At 34.8% G+C, this 26531-nt stretch overlaps 1 protein-coding gene across 9 annotated transcripts in view; it reads left to right on the top strand.

Annotated features, from left to right (window-relative positions):
• The window catches only part of ODR4 (odr-4 GPCR localization factor homolog), a 188341-nt gene that overhangs the window by 26925 nt on the left and 134885 nt on the right, over positions 1 to 26531 (top strand). For 4 of the 9 annotated variants that reach the window (XR_010135196.1, XR_010135194.1, XR_010135195.1 and 1 more), the window contains exons 12-15: positions 2781 to 2966; positions 14251 to 14361; positions 15510 to 15578; positions 21598 to 21772. Coding sequence is in view for 3 of the 9 variants with exons in the window: in XM_063710042.1 (XP_063566112.1) it covers positions 2781 to 2966; positions 14251 to 14361; positions 15510 to 15577 (365 nt within the window). In the remaining 6 variants the exon portion in view is untranslated. Of the gene's footprint in view, positions 1 to 2780; positions 2967 to 8525; positions 8609 to 14250; positions 14362 to 15509; positions 17869 to 21597; positions 21773 to 26531 lie in introns of those variants that run through there. The other 5 variants (XM_063710042.1, XM_063710032.1, XM_063710044.1 and 2 more) reach the window with 3 other exon arrangements.

Below are 26531 nucleotides of genomic sequence, written 5' to 3'. Positions count from 1 at the left end.
GGTATATGAGATGTTTTGTTACAATCATGTGATATAAAATAATCATCATGGAGAATGAGTTATCCATCCCCTCAAGCATAAATAAATGTAAATTCTGATGTTGAATTTATACACCAAATTGTTAGATTTTAGATTTTGTCCTCACTTTATTTTGCTTATTTTTCTTATATACTGGTAAGATCTTATAGATGCTGTAATATAGTAAAATGTAGAATGTATGCTATAAAATTAACCTGAATTAGAGTATTTTTGCATGCATGAGGAAGTCTGTTAAGGACATAATAACTTTATATATCTGATCTCTAAACTAAACCTAGGCTTTTAATTTTGGCTATCCAGATAAAAGAACTTAGTATTTCATTGTCAGTTTAAAAAAAAAAAAAAACTCCAATTAATCCTTGCACTTGTTGTGATCTTCCTCTTTGATTCCTCTTAAGATACAGCCTAAGCCTTCTTCACTGTTATAAGTCTTCATTTGATCCTGCTCAACTTACTCTCATAGATGACCTACTCATTGTGAAAATGGAGGTCATCAGTTATGAAACCTCTTACCTTTGCCCATCCCCACATCAGTATCCTCTGTACCACTCCACTGTCTTCCCAGAACATTTGTAATCCTCTTTGCCTGTGCCCATGATTCCACTCTCTGAATGGCACTTCTCCTATCCCTTTATGCAGATGTCCTCTTATCCTTTAAGCTTCAGCTGTGCTATCACCTATTCTAAAAAAAATTCTATAAAAAATACATAAATAACTTAAAAGTTTCAGTACTACTCTGATACCAGCTAGGACATTTAACCAATAGAAACCCAATTTTATTATATTGGCTTAATTTTAAAATTTTTTTATTTGTTTTGACTTTATTCAGATAATGTTGAACTAGATACTATGACATGAGGATATTCCTAAAGGATTCTGCTTTGGAGTGCTTTTTGAGATGTGTCTTTTCCAAAAGATTTCTCCTCCCATTTAAACCTCAGACCAACAGAAAACGAGTCTTACTTAGATACTAAATTGCTAATTTAACTTCTTAATTTGAAAGTTGTAGTGCTTTTTCTTTTTAATGAGTAATTTAAATTTATTGGAACCAGTTATTTAATGTTTGATTTTTTTAGCTTGTTATTTTTCAGATAGACCAAGAATTGATGTAGTTTGAAATGGTTTTAAAATTTTGCATGCCAATTGCACATGCACATTAGAGTCATTTTTGAGTTTTTACTTAATCTGTTTCAAGTAACTGTGGCCCAAAATAAAATAATATAGTCCTAATTTCAATATGTGGACAATTTTCGTGCTACAGTACAAATTGCAGTAATATTCTTCTACAGCTAGGAGGCAGTCTGGTCAAAGAGTAAAATTTCTCTCCTAGTTCTCATGTGCAAAGAAGATAATACACAGAATCTGGAAGGAACATGTAGTTTAAGCCATTGCATTTCCTGTGACACTTAAGGCATTGTTCGTCATCTTCTGTTTGTAATTATGTAAAGTTACCACTAGTTTCTTGACAACGAAGTCTAGGTTACTATTAAAGTAAGCCCTAGTTTTCCACTTGATCTTTACAGTAGTAACTTTTTAATCATATCTGTTGCTGAAAGAGGTCATTCTTTTCACAAAATTTCTATCTTTCTGATACTTCATAAGGATCGTAGCATTTAACTAAAAAGTAATTATATATTTACATGCAACAGTGACTATGTTAGAAATTAGGGGAAATAATATATTCCAGTTTGTAAGTATTCACAGAAGAATGAGATATTTGTTATTTATTTAGATTTATTTTTTTCTAAAAATGATTTAAGTCTTTTTACAAAGAAGCATAAGTAAACAAGTGAAAATAAATATTAGTAATAAAGAGTCAAAGGGAAGGTAAAAAAAGAAAGCAAAATGGAGTTGGTAGTGAGATAGGTACACAAAACTGTATGTATGACTAGATGTCGTAAACATGCTTGATATAGGAAGGGGGCTACATCTAGTAAGATGAAATTCATGGGGAGATTAATACAAAAATGTATTCTATCAGATCCTGTGCACTAGATGTAAGGCGGCCAGTAATTTGGCTCCAAACTTGGATGAAGAAGAGAAAAACCAACTATAAAATGTACAGTGCCTATGAGGTTAAAACAGACAAGAAGGACAATAGTTTCTGACATCAAGGACAAAATTGTCTCTTGAGTGTTCTTCATAGGACAGTGGGTCGTATAAGAATGTGTAATTAACATCTTTACATTGAAGGCAATGATAAGTTTATTTTATTTTTATTTTTATTTTGAGATGGAGTCTCGCTGTGTTGCCCAGGCTGGAGTGCAGTGGTGCGATCTTGGCTCACTGCAACCTCCACCTCCCGGTTCAAGAAATTCTCCTGCCTCAGCCTCCTGAGTAGCTGGGATTACAGGCACCTGCTACCACGCCTGACTAATTTTTGTATTTTTAGTAGAAACGGGGTTTCACCATGTTGGCCACGTTGGTTTCCAACTCCTGACCTCAAGTGATCTGCCCACCTCAGCCTCCCAAAGTGCTGGGATTACAGGCATGAGCCACCGCGCCTGGAGATAAGTTCATTTTTCATAGGAGTATCATTTAGGTTCCTTGCAAAGACCAGGGGTTTTGAGGTAAAGCAGAATTTGGTAAGAGCAATTTTGTGCCAGATCAACCAGAAAATGAAAAAATATTGACCTTTTAAGCTTTATTTCTATTAGTTTTTGTATGTACTTCTAAAATATGTATCACTGATACCAGTGACAAACCTATCTAAATATTGATAATATTTCTTTTCCTTTTAGATTCTGAAAAAGAGTTCCACGTCCTCCCTTATCGAGTCTTTGTTCCCCTTCCTGGATCCACTGTAATGTTGTGTGATTATAAATTTGACGATGAGTCAGCTGAAGAAATCAGGGACCATTTTATGGAGATGTTGGATCACACAATTCAAATAGAAGATTTGGAAATTGCGGAGGAAACAAACACAGGTCATTATATGATGCTATTTAAGAACCTGGTTAGATTACAGCTAAGATTTTACCTATGAGATGTCTAGTTTAAATATCATGTCTTTAGATTTTTTTTAAAGCTAGTTCTGTTTGACACTTCGAAATATTAACTGAGACATTTTAAAATATATGTTTAATTTCTACATGTCTAGACATACCGTGAGTATTTCCTGGGAAATTGTACCAAAATTTAAGATACTAAGGTATTTTTCAAGCTTAGCAAGTAGATCTTAATAAAACAAGTTCAGGATTAAGTAGGTAAAATTACAAAGCTTTAAGGTATTTCTTTCAATATAAAAGTTTTCTCAAAACTCATTATCTTACTTGGTAAAGCATCATGTCAGAACAGAGGTTTTAAAACACTAATTTATTAAACATTTTCTCCATATTATTTGCCTTTTTTTTTTCATATCCCTTTCATGTAATTGGGATACTAAGCCAAAATGGACAGTTCCAGAAATTAGATGACTTTTATAGAGCATAGATTTGCTTTACTATCCAGGTTTTGTAACACATTTTTTTTTCCCTGGCCATCACTTTCACATTTGACTTTATACTTTGGAAGACTGTTTTGGTTTTTTTGCTTTCTTTTTGTTTCTAGTGAGTTCAGGGTATGAAAACATGTCTATAAATAAATATGTAAGTTCCTTTTCTGATTTCTTAGTTATTCTTTGCATAGTTAATTCTCCCTTCAGGAATAGGGTGTTTGATTCAGAGTATGCTTGAGATTATAGTGAAGTCAAGTAAGTATTTGATTGGGGAACTTCAAATCTATAGTAAACTGCCTCAAGTTAGTTGCAAACCACCCTTTAGTTTTTCAGCAATACCAGATCGTGATGTAGAGCAATAAGCTTGTTTCAGTGGGGAAAATAAAATATTCTACATTGCCCAATGCCTGATGTTAAAATAAAGAAGAACTACTTTCTAATCCCATGAAAACTAATATTTTTAAAGATACAACTGTAGCATAGTTCCATGAAAACTAATATTTCTAAAGATATAACTGTAGCAGACGGAAAGTATCTGCTTTTTGAAAGTAGACTGGTAAAAATGTTTACTGCTTTGCAAAATTTATTTTCCTTGGTTAGTGACTGCATTATCTCTGCCAACGAAACTTAGGATCATGAGGACAGGGATTTTTGTTTGTTTTGTTCACTTCTCTATCGTTAAGGCCTAGCAATAGTTCTTGAGCCATTCTGTTGTTGAATAGATCTTATAATGTTGGTAGGATCATTCAAATTGACCTAATTTAACCTCTTAATACTGAAAACTACATCCCTAGCAGATGGGGATTCAGATTCTATTCTTCTTTATTCTAAATACCAATCTGCCTCCCTGTAACCTATTCTTTCAGTAATATGCAGCAATAAAACATGAGTACCACTTCCTCACTGAGACCATGCTTTAAATTTGAGAGCAACTATTGTGTTCTAAACATTTCAAAGCCGTATATTCTCACCTACCTTAAGCTGTTCATTTTATTACAGTTTCCAGACCACATTTTTTTCTTACCACCTTGTTTGCTTTCCGGTAGATTAGGAATTTTTAACCTGTGGGGTTCAAAACCTTTGGTGTCAGAGCTGAACTTTTAGAAGGTCCACAAACCACTTGAAAGTAATTGTATGATTTTTTTTCTGAAGAATAGGTCTATCGCTGTCAAAGAGTTTAAAAATTACTTCTCAAATATACTCTGGTTTGCCTTCCTTGAAATATGTTACCCTGACGAAGCTAATGCTCTAAAAATAATATAGCCATTATTTATATATCTGCCAGGCACAGTTTTAAGAGTCTTACAAATACTAAATTATCATTCCTTATAACAACCCTGTGATGTAAATAACATTATTAATCCTATTTTCCAGATGAGAGAATTAAGGCTCAGAAAGGCCAGGTAACTTTTCAAAGTTACATTGCTCGTAATGGTGGAGCTGGAATTTAAACTTAGGCAGTTTGGTTTTAGAGTCTGTGCTTCTTTTCTAAAAATTTTGTTTTACTGCCTTTGTGTAGGAGCTAAATAATGAAGTATAGTATGATTATTTTCCATGATATAGATACATATTTTAGCCTGCCGTTCTTCATTCCATCCCTTTAAACATTTTCAAGTGTAAATGGATGATGTTACATTATCTTGGTTTAATTTCATCTAGATTATGTCAATATAATTTCTCATTTGTTGGCTGGAATCTTGGATCTCATTATTTATGTTTATATAAACATATAAACAATATATAATGTTTATATATAATATAAACATATACATACATAAACATGTAATATAAACAATTTATGTATGTAAACATAAAAATGTTTATATATGTGAACATGTTTATATGTTTATATGAATATGTTTATAAAATATATAATATAAACAATATATAAAAATGTATTGTTTTCTTATAAAAATATAAAAATATATGATGTTTATATATAATTTTTCAAATTATTTGTCACATTCTTGTGCATCTCACATTCTTAAACTAGGAATGACTAAGGGTAGCACTGTATGCAAAACTTGCCCCATTCACAAGTTACTTTAAAAGTCAGATATAAAAGAATAGGAAGAGAGAGTCATTTCATCTAGGTTTTTTAAATCTTAAAAATATTTCTGTCTTAAGTATTTTTAACTCATTTAATTTCATGTTGTATGTTAAACACAAGTATATAGACTAGTTTAAGACTATTTTATTCAGTTCTTTTTAAGTTAATATTTTAACAAACAGTTAATAACAGAGGTTTATATTCTTTCTTTACATTGCTAAGACATTAAAAAAAATTAACTTGGGCAACATGGTGAAACCCTGTGTCTACAATAAAAATACAAAAATTAGCTGTGGAGGTTTCAATGGGCTGTGTTTACACCACTGCCGTTCAGCCTGGGTGACAGAGTAGGACCCTGTCTCAAAAAAAAAAAAAAATTAAGTAGCTTCAACCACTGTAATGTATTCCTAAGAGGTAACTATGGCAACCTGGCATGACAGCCTCCCAAAACCAAAACTGAAACCTAATAAATTCAAATTCTCATGAAACCGTTACATGTGCATTTCAGCAAACATCTGTTGAAAGAGCAAAAAGGGCCTTTGCCTCTCTTGCTTACTGTTGTGTTTCTGGCACTTTACTAAGAGCTTAGCCTTAGCATGTCATAGGTATTCAGTAGATATTTGTTGACTGAATAAATTATTTATTTTGTCCTATGGATTAGAGTCCAAAGAACAACAAAATGCTGATCCTGTCTTCAAGGAGCTAAGTAGATTTTTGTTTGTTTGTTTGTTTTTTGAGACGGAGTCTCACTCTGTCTCCCAAGCTGGATTGCAATGTTGCATTCTCAGCTCACTGCAACCTCTGCCTCCCAGGTTCAAGCCTCCCGGGTTCAAGCGATTCTCCTGCCTCAGCCTCCTGAGTAGCTGGGATTACAGGTGCGTGCCACCAAGCCCAGCTAATTTTTGTATTGTTAATAGAGATGGGGTTTCAGCATGTTGGTCAGGCTATTCTCTAACTCCTGACCTTGTGATCCACCCGCCTCGGCCTCCCAAAGTGCTGGGATTACAGGTGTTAGTCACCATGGCCAGCCAATAGAGTTTTTTAAAAAAATGTCTGTGTAGATACTATGTTTTTACTAACTGCAGACTAGTTCAGACTAGGTAAACTCCTTCACTAAACTTTCTTGTAGTTCCCTCTTCTATGCTGTTCTTCTATAATACTTTACATACTTGTAATTATTTAAATCATCAATTGCATATTTAATGTTGATCTTTCACATTAGACTATAAGATTTTTGAGAGTAAGTAGAGTATTTATTTATCTGTACCTAAAACATGGTAGGTGTTCCTAATTATTTGTTACTGATTCATAAATACTGAATAAATGATTCTTAGGAAACTACAGCACTTCTTGTTTTCACATTTATTTCATACTTGAGAAATTATTAGCTTATGCCTGTACAGACAAGGTTTTTAAGATTTGTGTAGTATAGTATACTGAACATGTTGAGGGTTTAAAAAGACTATAATATTCATAGCTGTATGGCTCAGTAGTTCAGAACATTTTCAGGAGTTTTGAACATTTAAGACATGAAATTATGTCTTTTATATGAAAATATGTAGCACTAGTTGTTGCCCCAGAAATTTTAATCTAGTTTACAGCATTTAGTATGTCTCTTTATCAGATGTTTATTAAGCTTATGCTCTGTTCAAGACAATATAATAGATATGAATCAATAACTTGATTCCTTTCCTTTAGAAGCCTAGAGGAAAGATAGAATGTATATGCGTGATTAGTTATGCAGAGAATGTAGTAAGGTCCTAAGAGTACCTAAGAACTCCATCAAGATTACTGATCAGAATTTTAGGGTCTCCAGTGATTTGGTTAATAATTTAATCAGAAAAAAGTCTCTATTATAGGCATTAGCAGTAATCTATAATATACAGTAACAAAGTTTTGGCATTCTTGTATTAAAATTTTAGTGGGCTGGGCGCGGTGGCTCATGCCTGTAGTCCCAGCACTTTGTGAGGCCAAGGCGGGTGGATCACCTGAGGTCGGGAGTTCAAGACCAGCCTGACCAACATGGAGAAACCCCGTCTCTACTAAAAATACAAAGTTAGCCAGGCATGGTGAGGCATGCCTGTAAACCCAGCTACTCAGGAGGTGGAGGCAGGAGAATCACTTGAACCTGGAAGGCGGAGGTTGTGGTGAGCCAAGATCGTGCCATTGCACTCCAGCCCGGGCAACAAGAGCGAAACTCTGTCTCAAAAAAAAAAAAGAGTTAGTGAATTATTTCCCTTTTTTTATTCTTTATTATAATGTTGAGTATCCCTAATCTGAAAATCTAAAATCTGAAATGCTCCAAAATTTGAACCTTTTTGAGCACCGATATGGTGCTCAAAGGAATTGTTCATTAGAGCATTTCAGATTTTGGATTTTTGGATTAGGAATGCTAATCTGGTGTACTGCAAGTATTTCAGAATTCAAAAAAATCTGAAATCTGAAACACTTACGATCCCAAGCATTTTGGACGAGGAATACTCAACCTGTACTACTTTTATGTTTCACTTCAACTGAAAGGTCACTGAAAGCACACACCAGTTTTATAAATTGATGCTCTGTAATATACAGTGTATGATCCTACTTGTATTGAAAGTTTCATAGTTTTGAATGATGTGTGCTTTTGCAAATAAAAGTTTTAATTTTAGCCTCAAAACAATATACTTTTTATCCATTATTGTCAGATATAAATGCTATTCTCTAATGAATTGTTTTTATTTATATATATATATATAGTAAATATATTTTAATCCTCTTTCTTGGGTTCCCTCAGTAAGCTTTATCATTAGCATTATTTGTACCTTGTGAAATATTAGCATGAACCAGTAAATATGAAATACCTTAAAATAACGTAAAAATCTTAGATAATATATAAAAATACATATGTCTGATTTGTGGGTTTTAACTTTCATAAACCTTTAATATTAAAACTTAGTTATATGTTTCACACTGTATTTAAAAATTATTTACTGTCTATATTTCTCTTTTTTATGCTGACAGTCTAGTATAGAGATGGATTAACAGTAGGAAGAGTTTAATATTACAAGAACAAAGGAAGCAAAACAGCAATTTGGAAAGTTTAGGTGTGTATACTTACATGTATGCCATATTAAACTCATGGTTTCTAGATGATATTACACGTTTTTCTAATATTGTATAATGTATTGAAGATACTTCAGTATGGTAGGTATGATCCTTTCAGGACTCTGCCCTGTTTTTGAAACTTACATGGATCTCAAGTGAGTGACTGAGTGAGTGAGTGATGTCTATTCTTGGCTGCCTATTATGTATTAGGATTCTACAGATAAAATATGTAGTCCTGACTCTCAAGAAGCCCACAGTGCAATGGGAAATACAAAGAAATGAGTTATTTCAAAACAAGGTGGCCCATGTGCTATAATATGCTGATCCCTGGTTTTATTATTAATATCTAATTATTTGAAATTATTAATTGCTGAAACCACTAATAATTCTATAACAAGAATGAACAGAGAAGAGTCAGAACTCTTAGCAGAGGCACTGTCTCTGTAAGGGATTCAGGGAAAGCTTCTTAGAGCAGGTGACATTTGAGTTCGTTTTGAAGGATGAATACAAATAAAAGTAGCTTTTTAGGAATTGAACACTGGTATGAGATGTATTACAGCCAAGAATATGACTTACCTAGAAGTATAAGTTTCATCAAGCATTTGTTAAATTGGAAGGAATGATGTAGTAATTCTGCATATTTATTATAAAGAACACATTCCCAAATAATAGAATAAAAACATACATTTTAATAGAAAAGTGCTTTTACATAAACATCCTTTTTTTTTAGAATTATATGCACTTATTCACTCATTTACTCATTTATTCATTTACTCAAAGATAGTAGATGCTGTAATTTTACGAAGATAATGTCCAGGAGTCCAGGCCTGCCACTTAAAACTAACCTTAAAGAAGTCCCCTCTGAGTCCTAGATTCTCTTGGGGTTGATGTGAGAATTTGGTAAAACTGTTAGGGAAAATGCTTTCTAAACAGAAAGAGATATATAAATGGAGGATGATATTAACACATTATTAGGCTTTTAAATACTGAACCTCTGACTGGTAATGAAAAATATTAATGTTAAAGTATGAAAATGTCTTATAATATGTATAAGTTTTCCTAAATATTTGAAATTAGAGTTTCCATATAAAATAAACCATAAGAAAGTGGAGCTCAAATGTTCAAATTCAAAAATTGGAATCAATTACTACACATTTAGGAACATTAAATTTGCTATAAACATATTGGTTTGTCTTCTAAGTATTTAACATTAGAGGTTGAATATCCCTAATCTGAAAGTCTGAAATACAAAATGCTCCAAAATTAGAAACTTTTTGAGCACCAACATGATGCCCAAAGGAAATATACTCATTAGAACATTTTGGGTTTTGGATTTCAGATTAGGGATGCTCAACAAGTAAGTATAATGCAAATAATCCAAAATTTGAAAAAAAAATCATTTCAGGTAAAGGATGCTCAACTTGTATGATTTACCTGATTATTACTTATTTCTGTTCTATAGTATAGTTGCCCAAGTAGTTGCTATGTTTAAAATATATATTTGCCAAGTAAGTATCTTAAAATAACATACTTTTAAATGACTTAAGAGATGAAGAACAATTTGTTTGTCAAAATGACTCACTTGAGGTGAGGGATAACTATGGCTTTAAAATTTCTTAGCTGTGTTAGTCATCTCCTAGTAGATGTTAACTTGATAATTTCAATATACTTTTATCAACAGTACCATCTAAAAAAATTTGAAGTCATACCTTTAAAATCTGGTGAACCTCATCTTTGCCAATATCAGAGCTGAGATTAATTTTTGTCATTTGGTTAAACATTGACAATTATAAAGGAAAAATGAGTAATACTGAAGATATAATTTTATGGCTACATCGCTGACTATAATGATACAGTAATTTAGGAATTAGGGATAGGAAGAACACAGGCTACTAAGGAGTTCAAGTCTTAACATTTCATTTTAAGCTTCTAAATAGTTCTGCCTACCTATCAGCAGCTTGGAATGAAATCTGAACACGTCTGCAACTTTTGCATGCATTCACAGCCCTTGTTTTCTCTCTCTTTTTGACAGCTGCTCAAGAATACTCTTAACATGATCAATTTTCGATTTGTCTGAATTTAAAATGACTTGGTTTTAAGGAATGGTTGAGATCTAATGTTCTATTGAATCACTGTGTTATTTGCATTTAAATTTCTCGTAATATATTAAAATATTGGTGAAATAACACAGTGCCTGAGATTTGGTTTAAAAATCCTACAAGCCCCCACCAAAAATAAACAGACAAATAAATTGCTGTGATAAGGCCTTATTCATTATTGGAAAACATTCTGCTTCAGTAAAATTATCTCAAATTTGTATCAAACCTCATGATTTTATATGACAGATTTAAAAATGGAAATAGGGCAATGGAATGTCTTTTATGAAAGTAAATTATTTGTGCAGAGTACGATCTTCTAGAGCATGATCTTCATATGTAATAATTCAATATTAAATATATAAGTAATATATTATGACAACTAAAGCAATTTTGTTTTTTTATATGCAAGTATTCAAGTAATAAATTTCCTATAGCAAACAGGTATAATTCATACCATCCATTATTTTTGTTTGTTATCTGATATAAGGATTTTATTGGCCCAAATATGGGGAAAAAAAAGCAAAAACCTTTTTTTTTTTTTTTTTTGAGACAGTCTTGCTCTGTTGCCCAGGCTGGAGTGCACTGGCACTATCTTGGCTCACTGCAAGCTCTGCCTCCTGGGTTCACGCCATTCTCCTGCGTCAGCCTCCTGAGTAGCTGGGACTACAGGTGCCTGCCACCATACCCTGCTAATTTTTTTGTATTTTTAGTAGAGACGGGGTTTCACCATGTTAGCCAGGATGATCTCGATCTTCTGACCTTGTGACCTGCCCGCCTTGGCCTCCCAAAGTGCTGGGATTACAAGCGTGAGCCACCACGTCCGGCCAAAAAATACCTTTTTAACAGAGATATTTGCTCATAGAAGAGCCGAAGTTTGTTTTTGTTTTTATTTGATGTAAAATTGTATGAGCCATTCAATTTTTAGACCTATGGACTGAAGTTGGAAGAAATTTTAAATTACTGAGCTAATATAGTCTAGAACTGAGGTATTATAGCCCTTGAGAAAACTAGAAACTGGAAATATAGAAGACTAGATATTCCTAGAGACAGTTCATAAGAATTTGTTGTTCTTTGTGACTGGTTTGATGTGAGAATAGAAAAAAAAAGGGGGAGGGTTTTTTTGTTGTTTGTTTTTAAAGTATTTTAGTTATATACTAGAAGAAAAAGAAAAAAGAATAGTGGTGCCCTTATTTCTAATAAGATAGTTACTAGGAATTGTTTATGAAAATCATAAACTTTTCTTTGTGAGAAATTAATGAGAAGTAGGTAATTTTTTTCTTTTTCATCCATTTTAGTATCATATATACCTATTTCAGTAAGTTTATATGTCATTCTTTTGAGCTTGTGCTGCCATATTGGGGTGCAAAGATGTCTATAAGAACATTGTAAATTCAACAATAGGCTATTTTACTTTAAATTTAAACAGTAATATTTACTATCTCTCTTGAGTTCTCTCTCTGTTTTTTGGGGGGGGGTGAGGGTAAATAAACAGATAAATCTAAAGTAGTTGCTTTCATAATCTAGTTCCCTGGAGTTCTATAGAGTAGCATTCTAATGTCACCTCTAGGATGGAAGAAAGAAGCTGGTCTGACTCCAGGAGTCCTCCCTCCCAGCTTCAGCCTGGGTAGCATACTTTCATCTTTTTTTACACACTGGGAATTTCTGTCAGATTTTCTTTGTTTTCATAGGATTCTTCAGTCCTAGGGGAAAAAAACAGAAAACTATTAGCCTGTGTGGTCTCTGAGGATGCTATCAGTTCACACACTTTCATTCAGCATTAAATAAATTTGGATAGGCCAACCTGCATAAATTGCTGTCAGCATAATGAAGTAGAAAGAGAACTTGTGTCCAAATCATCAGTCAAATGCCTGTGATGGTCGAAATGCACTTTAACCTCCCAGGTTATGTTTTCCATTTGTAAAATGCGATGATGTCGTTGCCTTGCTTACCATTCTGAGTTGTTTCAAGGTCAAATTTTTGATCATAGTTTCAATTTCAAGTTGGATCAAGAGTCAGTAAACTTTTTTTTGTACAAATAAATATTTTAGGCTTTGTGAGCCACATAAGGTCTTTTTCACATTTTTTTTTTACAGTCTTTTAAAAATATGAAAAACAGATTTTTAGTTTAAGGGCTTTTACAAAAATAGGTCATGAGCCAGAGGCCCATGTACTGCAACGTGCTGGTCAGTGGTTTTATTATTAATATCTAATTATTTGAAATTATTAATTGCTAAAACCACCAATAATGATATAAATTAGACTGGGCATGGTGGCTCACACCTGTAATCCCAGCACTTTGGGAGGCCGAGGCAGGCAGATCACTTATAGTCAGGAGTCCGAGACCAGCCTGGCCAACATGGTGAAATCCCATCTCAACTAAAAATACAAAAATTAGGCCAGGTGTGATGGCTCATGGCTATAATCCCAGCACTTTGGGAGGCCAAGGTGGGCAGATTACCTGATGTCAGGAGTTGGGGACCAGCCTGGCCAACATGGCAAAACCCCATCTTTACTAAAAATACAAAAGTTAGTCGGGCATAGTGGTGCACCCCTGTAGTCCCAGCTACTCGGGAGGCTGAGGCGGGAGAATTGCTTGAACCTGGAAGGTGGAGGTTGCAGTGAGCTGAGATCACGCCATTGCACTCCAGCCTAGGCAACAGAGCAAGACTCTGTCTCAAATAAATTAATTAAATTAAATTTAAATGCAAAAATTAGCCACGTGTGGTGGCAGGCGTCTGTAATCCCAGCTACTCAGGAGGTTGAGGCAGGAGAATCACTTGAACCTGGGAGGCAGAGGTTGCAGTGAGCAGAGATCATGCCACCGCACTCCAGCCTGGGTGACAGAGTAGGATTCTGTCTCAAAAAAAAAAAAAAAAAATTGTAAATTAATCTCAAGAGCGAAGTTTGCTATGAATTTTGGTATAAATTTATCTCTACTACTATATAGTAAACAAATTATTATTATTGTTACTTTTTTTTGAGACAGAGTCTCGCTCTTTCACCCAGGCTGGAGTGCAGTGGTGCAATCTCGGCTCACTGTAACCTCCGTCTCCCGGGTTCAAGCAGTTCTTCTGCCTCAGCCTCCCAAGTAGCTGGGACTACAGGTGCACGCCACCATGCCTGTCTAATTTTTTGTATTTTAGTAGAGACGGGGTTTCACTGTGTTGCCCAGGCTGGTCTTGAACTCCTGAGCTCAGGCACTCTGCCCGCCTCAGCCTCCCAAAGTGCTGGGATTACAGGTGTCAGCCACCATGCCTGGCCAACAAATTATAATTTTTGAAAGTCATTCAGAACTGGCTGTGTGGCCCTCTGGTGTAGTTCAATGATAAAGCTACATTGTTTTGAAAACTGTTAATTTGACATATATTCTATTAAATTTAATTCACCTACAATTGATAATGAACAAATTCAGTATGTTATATAAAAAACAAGTAGAATGAAAATGGTGTTGATCGTATAATTTTTTATAATGTTCTTTAAAGCTCAGTTTCATGTGTTAATCCTTTTTTTATGTGGAATTTATTATTATTATACCCTTTCAGCTTGTATGAGTTCTTCTATGAATAGTCAAGCTTCATTGGACAACACAGATGATGAACAACCAAAACAACCAATTAAAACTACAGTGTTATTGAAAATTCAGCAAAACATAGGTATTTAATTTTACTTTTTGTAACACTGAAAACATATTTAGATTTGAGTTTTCTTGTTACTTTAAGATCTTTGTATTTCATTTATCTTTCTTAAGATTGCTAGACTTAACAGTATTTATTGGGTATTATGGAAAGTGCCAGGCCCTAGAGATAGGAAGATTTATAATTCATACATTGTCATCTAAGTGCCCTCAAAGATGACACATCCTATTAATTTTTAAAACGTTCTTAAAAGAAAAAGCTGCAGAGTTTTGGGAATCAGTTAATATAGTAGGGCTAATGTTTTACAAACGGGTATTCCTAGAATTACTATTGCAGGAGATTTTGATAGGTGTTCTATGACAAACAACGTCAAATTCAAGTCAGGAATTTTATAATGTATTTTTATATTTTAAAGGCTCTAAGAATTACTTTAACAGTTTTCAGACTTTTTGAACAAGGAACATGCAGACTATTGTTTAGTGGAGTAACAATTTGAGAAATACTAAGTTTTAAGACTTCTGACTGAGAGTTAGGAGCCAGAAGATTTAATTGTAGTTCTTGTCATTCATTAGATAAATTTAATTAATTTTTTTGTACATGTGTGTGTGTCTGTCTGTCTGTCTGGACTACTATGGTCAGTTTCTTTCTTTAGCTTACTATAATCAGGAAAAAATAAAAGTTACAACTTAGATGTACTAATTATTAGATTTTATAATGGTCGAACATGGACTTCTGCAGTTTTCAGTAGCTACACAAGTTACACAAGTGGCTTTATATTATAATGATTGAGAACTACTGCCTACTGGAGCTGCCATTTTCTTTTAACCTACGTAGCATAAGACAGCTGGTATGCCAATATAAATATTTATATAAGCCCTTTAAAGTGTTTGTTATTTTTTCTCTTAGATACGTCTCAGTGCACATGTGTGCAAGAGAGATACTTTGTCCAACATTTGAAATCTAGTTTTTCAACTAATTGCTGTATTTTTCTCTAAGATGTTGCTGCCTTTTAGTATATACATATGTATGTCTATGTATGATTGATTGTGTGTTTGTGTATTGTTTTTTTAGGCCCATCAGTTACCCACATTTCAGAGCCTAGGATTAGTTTGGCCTTTCTTTTGCTCATTCCATTTTCATTTGTTCTGTGTTTGTTTTACTTTTAGGTGTGATTGCAGCATTTACAGTTGCAGTCCTTGCTGCGGGTATCTCCTTTCATTACTTCAGTGATTAGGGTGAGGCACAAAGAGTTTCTTGATCATCCAGAGAACATTGACAGACAATTATGAATAATAAAGATGTTAACAATCCATCTGTATTTAAAACAGTAGCAGCCAGATCTGCTGCCATGATGCCTATTTGGTGTGTTTCTGATTAAAATGAAATCACAAGCTGCCTTGTTTAGCCTGCTTTACATTGTAGGTGGCCCGCATTTCCAGAAATAACGTTATGCATCTAGATGGAAGCTGCATGTAACAAATCATTATTATCTATTTTTAAAAGCTTCAAAATGATGGGATATGATCATAGATTTTAGTCTTACTAATCTGAATCACATATTAATCAGGACATTAAAAACTTGAACAGAGGCATGATGGCTCACACCTATAATCCTAATGCTTTGGGAGGCTGAGGTAGGAGCATCACTTGGGGCTGGGAGGGAGTTGGAGACCAGCCTGGATGACATAATGAGATTCTGTCTCTACTGGAAAAAAAAAAAATTAGCTGGACATGGTGGCAGTCAGCTCTAGTCCCAACTACTTGGAGGCTGAAGCAGGAAGATCACGTGAGCCCAGGAGTTTGAGGCTGCAGCGAGCTATGATCACACCACTGTACTCCAGCCTGGGTGACAAAATGAGACCTTGTCTCTAAAATACATAAGTAAATTTAAAAAAAAAAGAATAGTAATTTGAACAGTGAATGTTGATGTAACATCTTAATAATAGAGCACCAGAAAAATTTCTACCAAATGAGACAACAACTTTAGGATAAGTTCATCCTCTAGGAGCTTTCTAATGTGCACTCAGTTCCTGTATACTGTGTGTTTTGTTCTGATCAAGGGGTAGGGAACCTTTCCAGAGAAGTCCCGTTAATAAGAAATGACATAAAATACGTGCTTTCTCAGGTTACTGTATAACTGTTTTAATATATTTAATATATAAAATTAAGACTTTTGCTTCCAGCAAGTATGTTAGACTAGATATTATAAAACAACTAGATCCTGAATAAAATCTGCTTTTGAATAGGTTCACTGGAAGTAGGAGAATTTTCAAGAACCATACTTCAACATTTCCTCTGCCACAAAAAATGAACGCATTTTAAGTTAGGAGTCATGAATACTGTATTGACCATACAAGTGGATTATGGTTGTCTGGATGGCAGATACCAATAGCAACATTGTCATATGCAGTTTGCCTCAAATCAGAAACAAGAAGACATCGGAATCTGAGATGCTGCCCTAGAGAGGACAGTTAAAGAAGGTTCAGTGGTCCTCAGTTTGCAGTGCTCTAGCTCCTGGCAGAAGCAAGAGGGAAACATTCCTAATTTAGTTCCAAGATTCCTACAGATTATTATCAAGTAGTATTATTTTATGACTAGAGATCACAGGCACAAGTTGAAACAAACTAACATGACAAGAAAGCTATAGAAAAAATAAACATTGAACTCAGTTCTTCAAGGTTTCATCACCAACATAAGGAATGAAGTTGGAACCGCAGGCAGATCTGAAAAAGAACCAAATAGAACTCCTAGAAATGAGAAATATTTATTGAAATAAGAAAAAAGCCCTCAGACATGTTGAATATTTTATTAGACTCAGCTGAAGAGACAAGTGAACTAAACTATAAGCTGGATCTAAAGAAATTACCCAGTGAGCAGTGAGGAGAAACAAGGAGCTAGAAAACATTGGAAAGTTAAGAGAGTTCGAGGGAAGAATTACAAAGACTAGGAGTACTAGAAAGAGAATATTTAGAGAATAAAGGAGAGGCAGTACTTGAAAGATAACACAGTTTTACAAATTTGTTGGAAAAACATGAATTCATAAATTCAGGAAGCACAATATATACCAAACATATATTTAAATAAAATCCAGGCCTAGACCCAAGGTCTTGTAAATGACAAGATACCAAATACAAGATTTTAAAAGCAACCATGGGGAGAAAAAGATCAGTGAAGGCAAGACAGTCAAATACTTAGTAGGCTTTCTAACAGCAACAGTGTACCCAAAAGGGTAGAATTCTGAGAAAAACTATTAGCTTAGAATTTGCAACAAGGGAAACTGAAACAAACAGATGCTCAGATGAAAAACAGATGTTATCCTCAGCACAACTTCAGTAAAGAGACTACAAAAGGATGATCTTCAAGAAGGGAAATGATTCTAAGAGGATTATCTGAAATTGAAAAACTAGTAAGCAAATAAATGATAAACATAAGTAAATTTAAACTGTTGTTTGTATAAAACAAGTGTTTATAAGAAATTGTAAACAAATGTAAAACTAAATAAACATTGTTATGCAACATTAATAATGTGGAATTTTTAAATAAGGATATAATTTTAAAACTGGATAATAGCTGCTGGCTGGCAGAAGGGTGATTGGAATTAGAGTGGTCTGAGGTTCTTTTATTCAGAAAACTGGTTAAGATACTGTTTAACCTTAAAATTGACTATGTTATAATAAATGTGTAGTCAAGAGTTCAAGGGTAACTGCCACAACAATAGATAGGGGATTGGCCAGGCACGGTGGCTCACACCTATAATCAGCACTTTTGGAGGCTGAGGCAGGCAGATCACTTGGGGTCAGGAGTTCCAGACCAGCCTGGCCAACATGGTGAAACCCCGTTCTACCAAAATACACAAAAATTAGCTGCGTGTGATGGCATGTGCCTGTAATCCCAGCTACTCTGGAGGCTGAGGTGGGAGAATCACTTGAACCGGGGAGGCGAAGGTTGCAGTGAGGTGAGATTGCACCACTGCGCTCCAGCCTGGGTGACAGAGTGAGACTCTATCTCAAAAAAAAAAAAAAAAAAAAAGATGATGAATCATTCCAAAGGAAAAGAAATTTATTTAAAATACAGAATAGGTATGCAATAACCTAGTACAAATAAAGAAAGAAATTATGGAGGTGGGTGGGGGGTGAAGTTAGAAAGTAAGATAATAACAAGTCTAATATTAAAATGAATATGAATAGACAATTACCCAATTAAGTGATAGCATTGGTCAGATTTTTTTAAAAACCCAACTAGGCTGTTTAAAATAAAACACCTAAAATATTAGACATGGGGAGGTTGAAAGTAAAAAAAAAAAATTTTTTTAAATGAAGTAGGTAAATACTAAAAACTTGTGTAGCTTTAGTGATATTAAATCACAAGAATTAGATTTATGATATTAAAGATTGAGAAGGCCATTAAAAATAAAGGATCAATTTACTAGGTATATATAATAATTCTCAGTGTGCATTCACCATATGAAATGGCCCCAAAATGTATGAACTGAAGCAACAATAGGGCTGAAGCAACAAAATGAGCAATAATGGGAGATTTCAACAACTAATTAATAAATATAAGAATTAGTGAAAGCTTTAATGTAATTAATACTGATTCAATAAACATTTAGAATAATGTATTAAACAATTAAAGAATATTTTTCTTAAGCATTGTATATTAGCAAAAATGGACCCTGTATTTTAAGCATGAAGCAAGTCACAAAACATATCAAATAATTGGTGTTAAATGGATAATCAGAAGCAAGTAGAGGTCAGTAATAAAGGTTAAATTTTTTTTAAATATTACATTTACATGTTTAGATCTTCACAGAGGAGAAAAAGAAATACTTAAAGCCTAGTTACAAGTAATATATATTTTTAAATTGGGTATTGTAGCTGAAACAGCACTTTGAGGGAAATGGCTTTAAATGCTTAAGGGAAAAGACTAAATGTGTAACTTAGAAAAACAATAGTGAAAGCAATGTAGAAGCAAGGAAATACAGGCAAGGGAATAAATCAATGAATTAGAAACTGATAAAGAATTATATGTTAAAGTTGTTATCATGACAAAACAGTAAAATGCATAATTGAACAAGATGAAACGGGACACAAAGATTGAAAAAGGGGTTCAAATCCATTGATAAAACAGGGATGAAAAGGTGACTACCAGGAACATCTTAATGCTAATGTATTTGAAAACTTAGACAAAATAGACCAAACTCTAGAAAATTGCAATTTACTTAAATTGGCTCAGGAAGAAATAGAAAAGCTGAATATACTTATTCATAGGTTGAATAGTAAACAATAATTAACTTTTTGACAAGACCTGGCACAGGTCTTTCAAGGGGGGTAAAATTCTAACATTTTATACAAGCTCTCAAAAATAGCTAATGAGGGAATACTTGCCAGCATATTGTGTGAGGTTGATATAACTTACTGATATTAAATCAGAGACATTCAGTAGGAGAAAAGAAAATTACAGGCTAATAGCACTTACTAACACTTGTAAAGTCAAAAGCACTATTAATAAACTTTGGCATATTAAAACAGTGCATCATGACTAAGTTGTATACTTTAAAAATCAGGAACACAAGGGTAGCTATTATCACCACTTCTTGTGCTTTTTTTTTTTTTTTTTTTTTTAGATGGAGTCTCGCTCTGTCACCCAGGTTGGAGTGCAGTTGCGTGATCTTGGCTCACTGCGGTCTCCATCTCCCGGGTTCAAGCAATTCTCTTGCCTCAACCTCCCGAGTAGCTGGGATTACAGGTGCCCACCACCACGCCCGGCTAATTTTTATATTTTTAGTAGAGACAGGGTTTCACCAAGATGTCCAGGCTGGTCTTGAACTCCTGACCTGAGGTGATCTGCCTGCCTTGGCCTCCTAAAGTGCTGGGATTACAGGTGTGAGCCACTGCACCCGGCCACCACTTCTATTTGTCATTGTCCTGTAGAAAAATAAGCAAATGACAAACCAGGTATTTTCAGAGGATATGGCTGAACACATGAAGTTTTTCCTTGTAAGTGACTGGCTAATTAAAACCATAATTAATAACATTTTACATTCAGTAGATTGAAAAATTAAGGAATACAACAATACCAATAAAGATGATGTGCCTCAGTCACACTGCAGATAGGATTTTGAACTGATAGACTCTGAGCTCAGAAAGCAATTTGGCACTATCTCTTAGAGTTAAGAATTCACATACACTAACCATTCTACCTCTACATAAATGCCTTAGAGAAATTCTTGGATATGTGTACCTCAAGAGTACACATGTGAGGATGCTTGTGGCAGCCCTGTTTTTAATCACTCAAATGTCTGTTGACAACAAAAAACAAATTACGGGTTTTGTAATTTTATTCAGCAGGGAGAATGACCTACATGCAACAACCCAGAGTAATCTTAAAAATGATAAAGCAAGTCTCAGAAGTCTACATACAGTATGCTACAGTTTTTATAAAGCTATAAAAGAAACCTAAACTGTATTATGTAGGAATATGTATATTTGTGATTTTAAAGGAGTCATAAAACTCAGGATAGTGGCAAGGTGTAACATGAATACATAAAACAGTATTAGTGATACTTTCGTTCTTGAGTAATGGGTTTCTTGATCTTCATTTCATTTACTTAACGGCACTAACATAAATTTTGGGTGGGGTTGTCTGTTACTAACAAACTACCCTCAAACTTAATTAGCTTAAAATAACAACCATTTCACTTGCCTCAATGCTGTGAGTTGATAGGAATCAGCCGGGTGGTTTTGCGCCACATGATGGTGACTTTAGCTGCAGTTATCTAGGGGCTGGATTAGGCTTGAAACATCTGAGATACTCATGCACATGATTGGCATTTAATGGTGGCTATCAGCTGAGAATTCAGCTGCCACATCTCAGTTTATGTGGCTTCTCCATGGGACTTGGAGTTCTTCCGGTCGTGGTGGCTGGGCTTGCTATCATTTATGGCTGGGATCCAAGAAGCAGCATCCCAAGTATAAGCATTTCAAGAAGAGGAAAGTAGAAGCTAAGTCCTTTTGGGGCCTTAGCTTGGAAATCCCAGAACGTTATTTTCACCACATTGTATTGGTCAAAGTAATCTACAGGGTCAGCCTAGATTAAAGAAAGAAAGAAAAAAAAAAACCCTTTTTGATGGGAAGGGGTCATGCATACGCGAGCAAGAAAGAAATTGATGGCAGAAATCTTTGGTAGTTACAATGTACCCCCTGGTCATAGTAATTTATGTTCCTGATGGAAAATTATTTCACTACCTCCTAGGAAACCTTAAAGTCTCATCTCAATATGACATCAAGTTCAAGTTCAAGACGCAGAATCTCATGATCTAAACCAGTTTCAGTAACATATGAGGCACCTTTACTACAGTTTCCCTCAATCCGAAGATGTGTGAAACTAAAGACAAGTTTTCTTTCCCATATTCACCCAGCCTACGATGGTGAGTCAGGCAATATACACTCTTGTTTAAAAAAGAGGAAAAATGAGAGGTACATAGCAGTGAATGGTTCATAGCAATTCTGAACTCCAACTGGGCACGTCTAATTCCTTATGATTCTGGGAGCAGAGAATGTATGTCAATTAGGGCCTAATTCTACCTGAGAGTGGTTCTCAACTCTTGGCTCTTCCCTGTAAGATCTTGACTTTGCTCTGAGTCATTCTTTTCCATGACTTTTCCATTAGAAAATCCATACTCATCTCTTCAAGACAGGCCTGTCTCTAATTTGAACTCAGAGGATGTTGAAGAACAGCACCCTTAACTACCTTAGATGCTCATTATCGAGCAAAGTAATCTACAAAATGTGCTCATAAGATTCTTAGAAGTCTTTTTGTCTAGCTAAGAGGTCTATGAGGCACTGGCTTAAATATTTCTGAAACCTTAAAGGATATTACAGATGCACCGTTGATCCTAAATTATCCTAATTCTATGGTTTACTAACAATTCTTGATTTGATATTTGCCATAAGGTGATTTCTTCCTTGAGAACCTCTTGCTGGCTGGAAAAGATGTTCTACACACCTTAAATATTCTATAAATTTTGCTCCAAAACTGAACAGTTTCTTAGTTTATTTCTCTCTTCTCCTATTTGATGATAGGCAGCTAGAAGTAGTCAGGTGGCATTTTCCATGTTTGCGTGGAAGTCTCCTTGGATAGATTCACAAATTTATTAGGTTATGTTTTCCCTTTAGCAATTGCCATGAGCTTATTAGTTCTACCTTTCACATTACTGCAAATGAAAGTGTTGCCTTTCTGTTTTCTCATTGATCTTCTAGCCACCACTGTCTGCATTTCCTGTTTAATTCCAAAGTTGAGGCTACGTAAGTTTTGGGTTTGACCCAGTGGCACCCTATTTCTAGATACCAGTTTCTATTGCAGTTATCTTTTGCTCCACAACAAACAACCTCAAAACTTAGTGGCTTAAACCAACCGTTTTGTTAACTCATGACTCTGTATAGAAGGAACTTAGCTGACCCAGTTGGGTGGCCCTGCTCCACGTGATGCTGTGTGGGGTATTCAATTATCTAAAGGCTGTGATATCCAAGACAGTTCATCCACATGGTTGACAGTTTATCTGGTTTTCCTTCACGTGACTTTTCCAAAGAGTTTGGCTTCCCACAGCATGGTGATTGAATTCCAAAAGGGAGTGTTCCAAGATTCAGTGTTCAGAGATGAAAGATGTGGAAGCTGTTAGTCCTCTCAAGGCCTGGTCTTCTCAGAAGTTCCAGAATGTCACTCTTTGCATTCTACTGGTCAAAGCAAACACAGATCCAGTCCAGTTTCCACAGGAGAGGAAAAAGAAACCCATATCTCATTGGGGAAGTGGCATATGCTTGTAGAGAGAGAAAGAATTGATGGCAGTCATTACTGGAGATTTGTAACTACACATTTTTAGTATATGTCAAAAAAAGAAGATTGAAAATATAATCATACCTCAGAGATATTGTGGGCTGGGTCCCAGACAACCAAAACTAAGCTAATATCATAATCAAGTCACAAATTTTTTTTGTTTTCCCAGTGCATATACAATTATTTTTATACTGTAGTCTAGTAAGTGCACAATAGCAGTATGTCTAAATAACAATGTATATACCTTAATTTAAAAATACTTTGCTGCTAAAAAAAAAAGTGGCAATCCTCTGACCTTTCAGCAAGTCATAATCTTTTTGATGGTGGAAGGTTTTGTCTTGATGTTGCTGGCTGTTGACTGATTAGGGTGGTAGTTGCTGAAGGTTGGGGTGGCCATGGCAATTTGTTGAAAGACAATGACATTTGCCACATCAGTTGACTCTTCTTTTCATGAAAGATTTTTCTGTAGCAGGTGATGCCATCTGATAGCATTTTACCCACAGTAAAACTTTCAGAATTGGAGTCAGTCCCCTGAAACCCTATGGCTTCTTTTTCAACTAAGTTTGTGTGACATTCTGAATCCTTTGTTGTCATTTCAACAGTGTTCACAGCATCTTTGCCAGGAGTAAATTCTATCTCCAGAAGCCACTTTATTTGCTCATCCTTAAGAAACAACTCCTCATTCATTCAAGTTTTATTATGATATTGCACCAATTTAGTCACATCTTTAGGCTCCACTTCTAATTCTAGTTCTTTTGCTAATTCTACCACATCTGTAATTACTTCTTCCACTGAAGTCTTGAGCTCCTCAGTCATTCGTGAGGGTTGGAATAAAATTCTTCCAAACTCCTGTTAATGTTGATATTTTGACCTGCTTCCATGAGTCACAAATGTTCTTAATGACATGTAGAATGATTAAGCTTTTCCAAAGTATTTTCAATTTAGTTTGTCCAGATCCATCAGAGGAATCACTATCTTTGGCAGCTATCACCTTACAAAATGTATTTCTTAAATAATAAAAGTTGAAAGTCAGAACTACTTCTTGATCCATGGTCTGAAGAATAGATGTTGTATTTGTAGGTATGAAACAAACATTAATCTCTGCATATCTCCATAAGAGCTCTTGCAATAATATTTTGAAAGGAATCGTTTTCTGAGCATTAAGTTTCAACAGTGGGCTTAAAATATTCAGTAAAACATGAGGAAAGTAGACGTGCTGTCATCCAAGCTTTACTTTTCTTTGGTAGAGCATGGACAGAGTAGATTTTGCATAATCCTTAAGTGCCCTAGGATTTTTGGAATGGCAAAGGAGCTTTGGCTTCAACTTAAAGTCACCAGGTGCATTGGCCCCTCAAACAAGAGTCCATCTGTCCTTTGAAGCTTTGAAGTCGGGCATTGACTTCTCCTCTCTAGCTATGAAAGTAGATGGGATCTTCTTCCAATAGAAGACTGTTTAATCTACCCTGAAAATCTATTGTTTAGCCACCTTCATTGGTTATCTTACATAGATCTTCTGGATAACTTGCTGCAGCTTCTACATCAGTACTTGCTGTTTCACCTTGTACTTTTATGTTATTGAGATAGCTTCTCTCCTTAAACCCCATGAACCAACCTCTGCTAGCTTCAAACTTCTTCTGCTTCCTCACCTCTCTTAGTCTTCACAGAATTGAAGAGAGTTAGGGCCTTGCTCTGGACTATGCTTTGTCTTAAGGGAATGTAGTGGCTGGTTTGATCTATCTAAACCACTCAGACTTTCTCCATATAAGCAATAAGGCTATTTCACTTATTCATATGTTCACTGGAGTAGCACTTTTAATTTATTTCAAGAACTTTTCCTTGCACTCACAACTTGGCTGTTTGTTGCAAGAGGCTTAGCTTTCAGCCTGTCTTGTCTTTCGACATGCCTTCCTCATTTAGCTTAATCATTTCTAGCTTTTGGTTTAAAGTGAGAGACATGTACCTCTTTCTTTCACTTGGACACTTACAGGCCATTGTAGGGTTATCAACTGGCCTAATAATAATAATATTGTGTTTCAGAGAATAGGGATAGGGAGAAAGACAGGGAAATGACTGATTGGTTGAGTAATCAGAACACACACAATTTTATCAATTAAGTTTGCCATCTTATATAGGCATGGTTCATTTAGCCCCAAAACAATTATAATAGTGACATCAAAGTCACTGATTACAGATCACTGTAACAGATATAATAAGGCTGGGCATGGTGGCTCATTCCTATAATCCGAGCACTTTGGCGAGTAAATCACTTGAGCCTGGGAGTTCAAGACCACTCTAGGCAACATGATGAAATCTTGTCTCTACAAAAACAAAAACAACACCACCAAACAAAAATTAACTGGTTGTGGTTGGCACATGCCTGTAGTCCCAGCTACTTGGGAGACTGAGGTGGGAGGACCACCTAAGCCTGGGAGGCCGAGGCTGCAGTGAGCCATGATTGTGCCACTGCATTCCAGCCTGGGTGACACACGGAGACTCTGTCTCAAGAAAAAAAAAAGACATAATGAAAATGAAGAAGTTTGAAATATTACAAGAGTTACCAATATGTGATACATAGACAGAAAATGAGCATATGCTGTTGGAAAAATTACGATAGACTTGCTTGATGCAGGGTTGTAAAAACTTTCTACTTGTAAAAAATGAGGTATATGTGAAGTGCAATAAAGCCAACTACAATAAAATAAGATATGCATGTTTAGGAGAAAGAACAGACAAAAGAGTTCCCTAAAGAAATAGTTACTACAAAAAAAAAATCCACATATGACCCCTAATCGCAGTCTGTCTTTTACTATAGTGCCTCTGTCTTCCTCTTTTTCACTGTGACAATTCTGGGGACAAATAAAATGTCTTTTCTTTTACCTACCCCTACAATCCTCAATAGTCAATAGGTTCATGACTATATCACCAACATAGCTAGGAATAATCAAGCCCTATTATAATATAATGTCATTATGTTTGCTGACTCTTACCTAAAAGATTTGTCTAAATATAAATTAACCAATGCATAATAAATACCTGGTAAGTTGTTCTTGATTTCTGATTTTAACCTAATAAATAATTATGTTGGAAATATCAAGTCTGTTAATGAATATTAATCAAAGGTGGTCAATGAGGTCTCATAAAATTTATAACATTTTATTAAAAGGTAAATTAATATGTTAATAGGTATTGATTTATTAGTTGTTAAGAACAAAGGATGAAAGTAGAGTTAGAAGTTACAGTTGTTTGTTTTTGCCATTTTGAAAGTGTTTCAGTTTCATTATTTCATTGGATTTTTATAACAGTTTTGTACTGTATGTAGGGCAAAGATTTGTTAGATTCAAATTGTATTAATA

This window comes from Gorilla gorilla, chromosome 1 (genome assembly GCF_029281585.2).
Source record: "Gorilla gorilla gorilla isolate KB3781 chromosome 1, NHGRI_mGorGor1-v2.1_pri, whole genome shotgun sequence".
NCBI classification, from domain to species: Eukaryota; Metazoa; Chordata; class Mammalia; order Primates; family Hominidae; genus Gorilla; species Gorilla gorilla.
The sequence above is the reverse complement of the archived record's forward strand: the minus strand, read 5'-3'. Positions and strand labels throughout refer to the sequence as shown.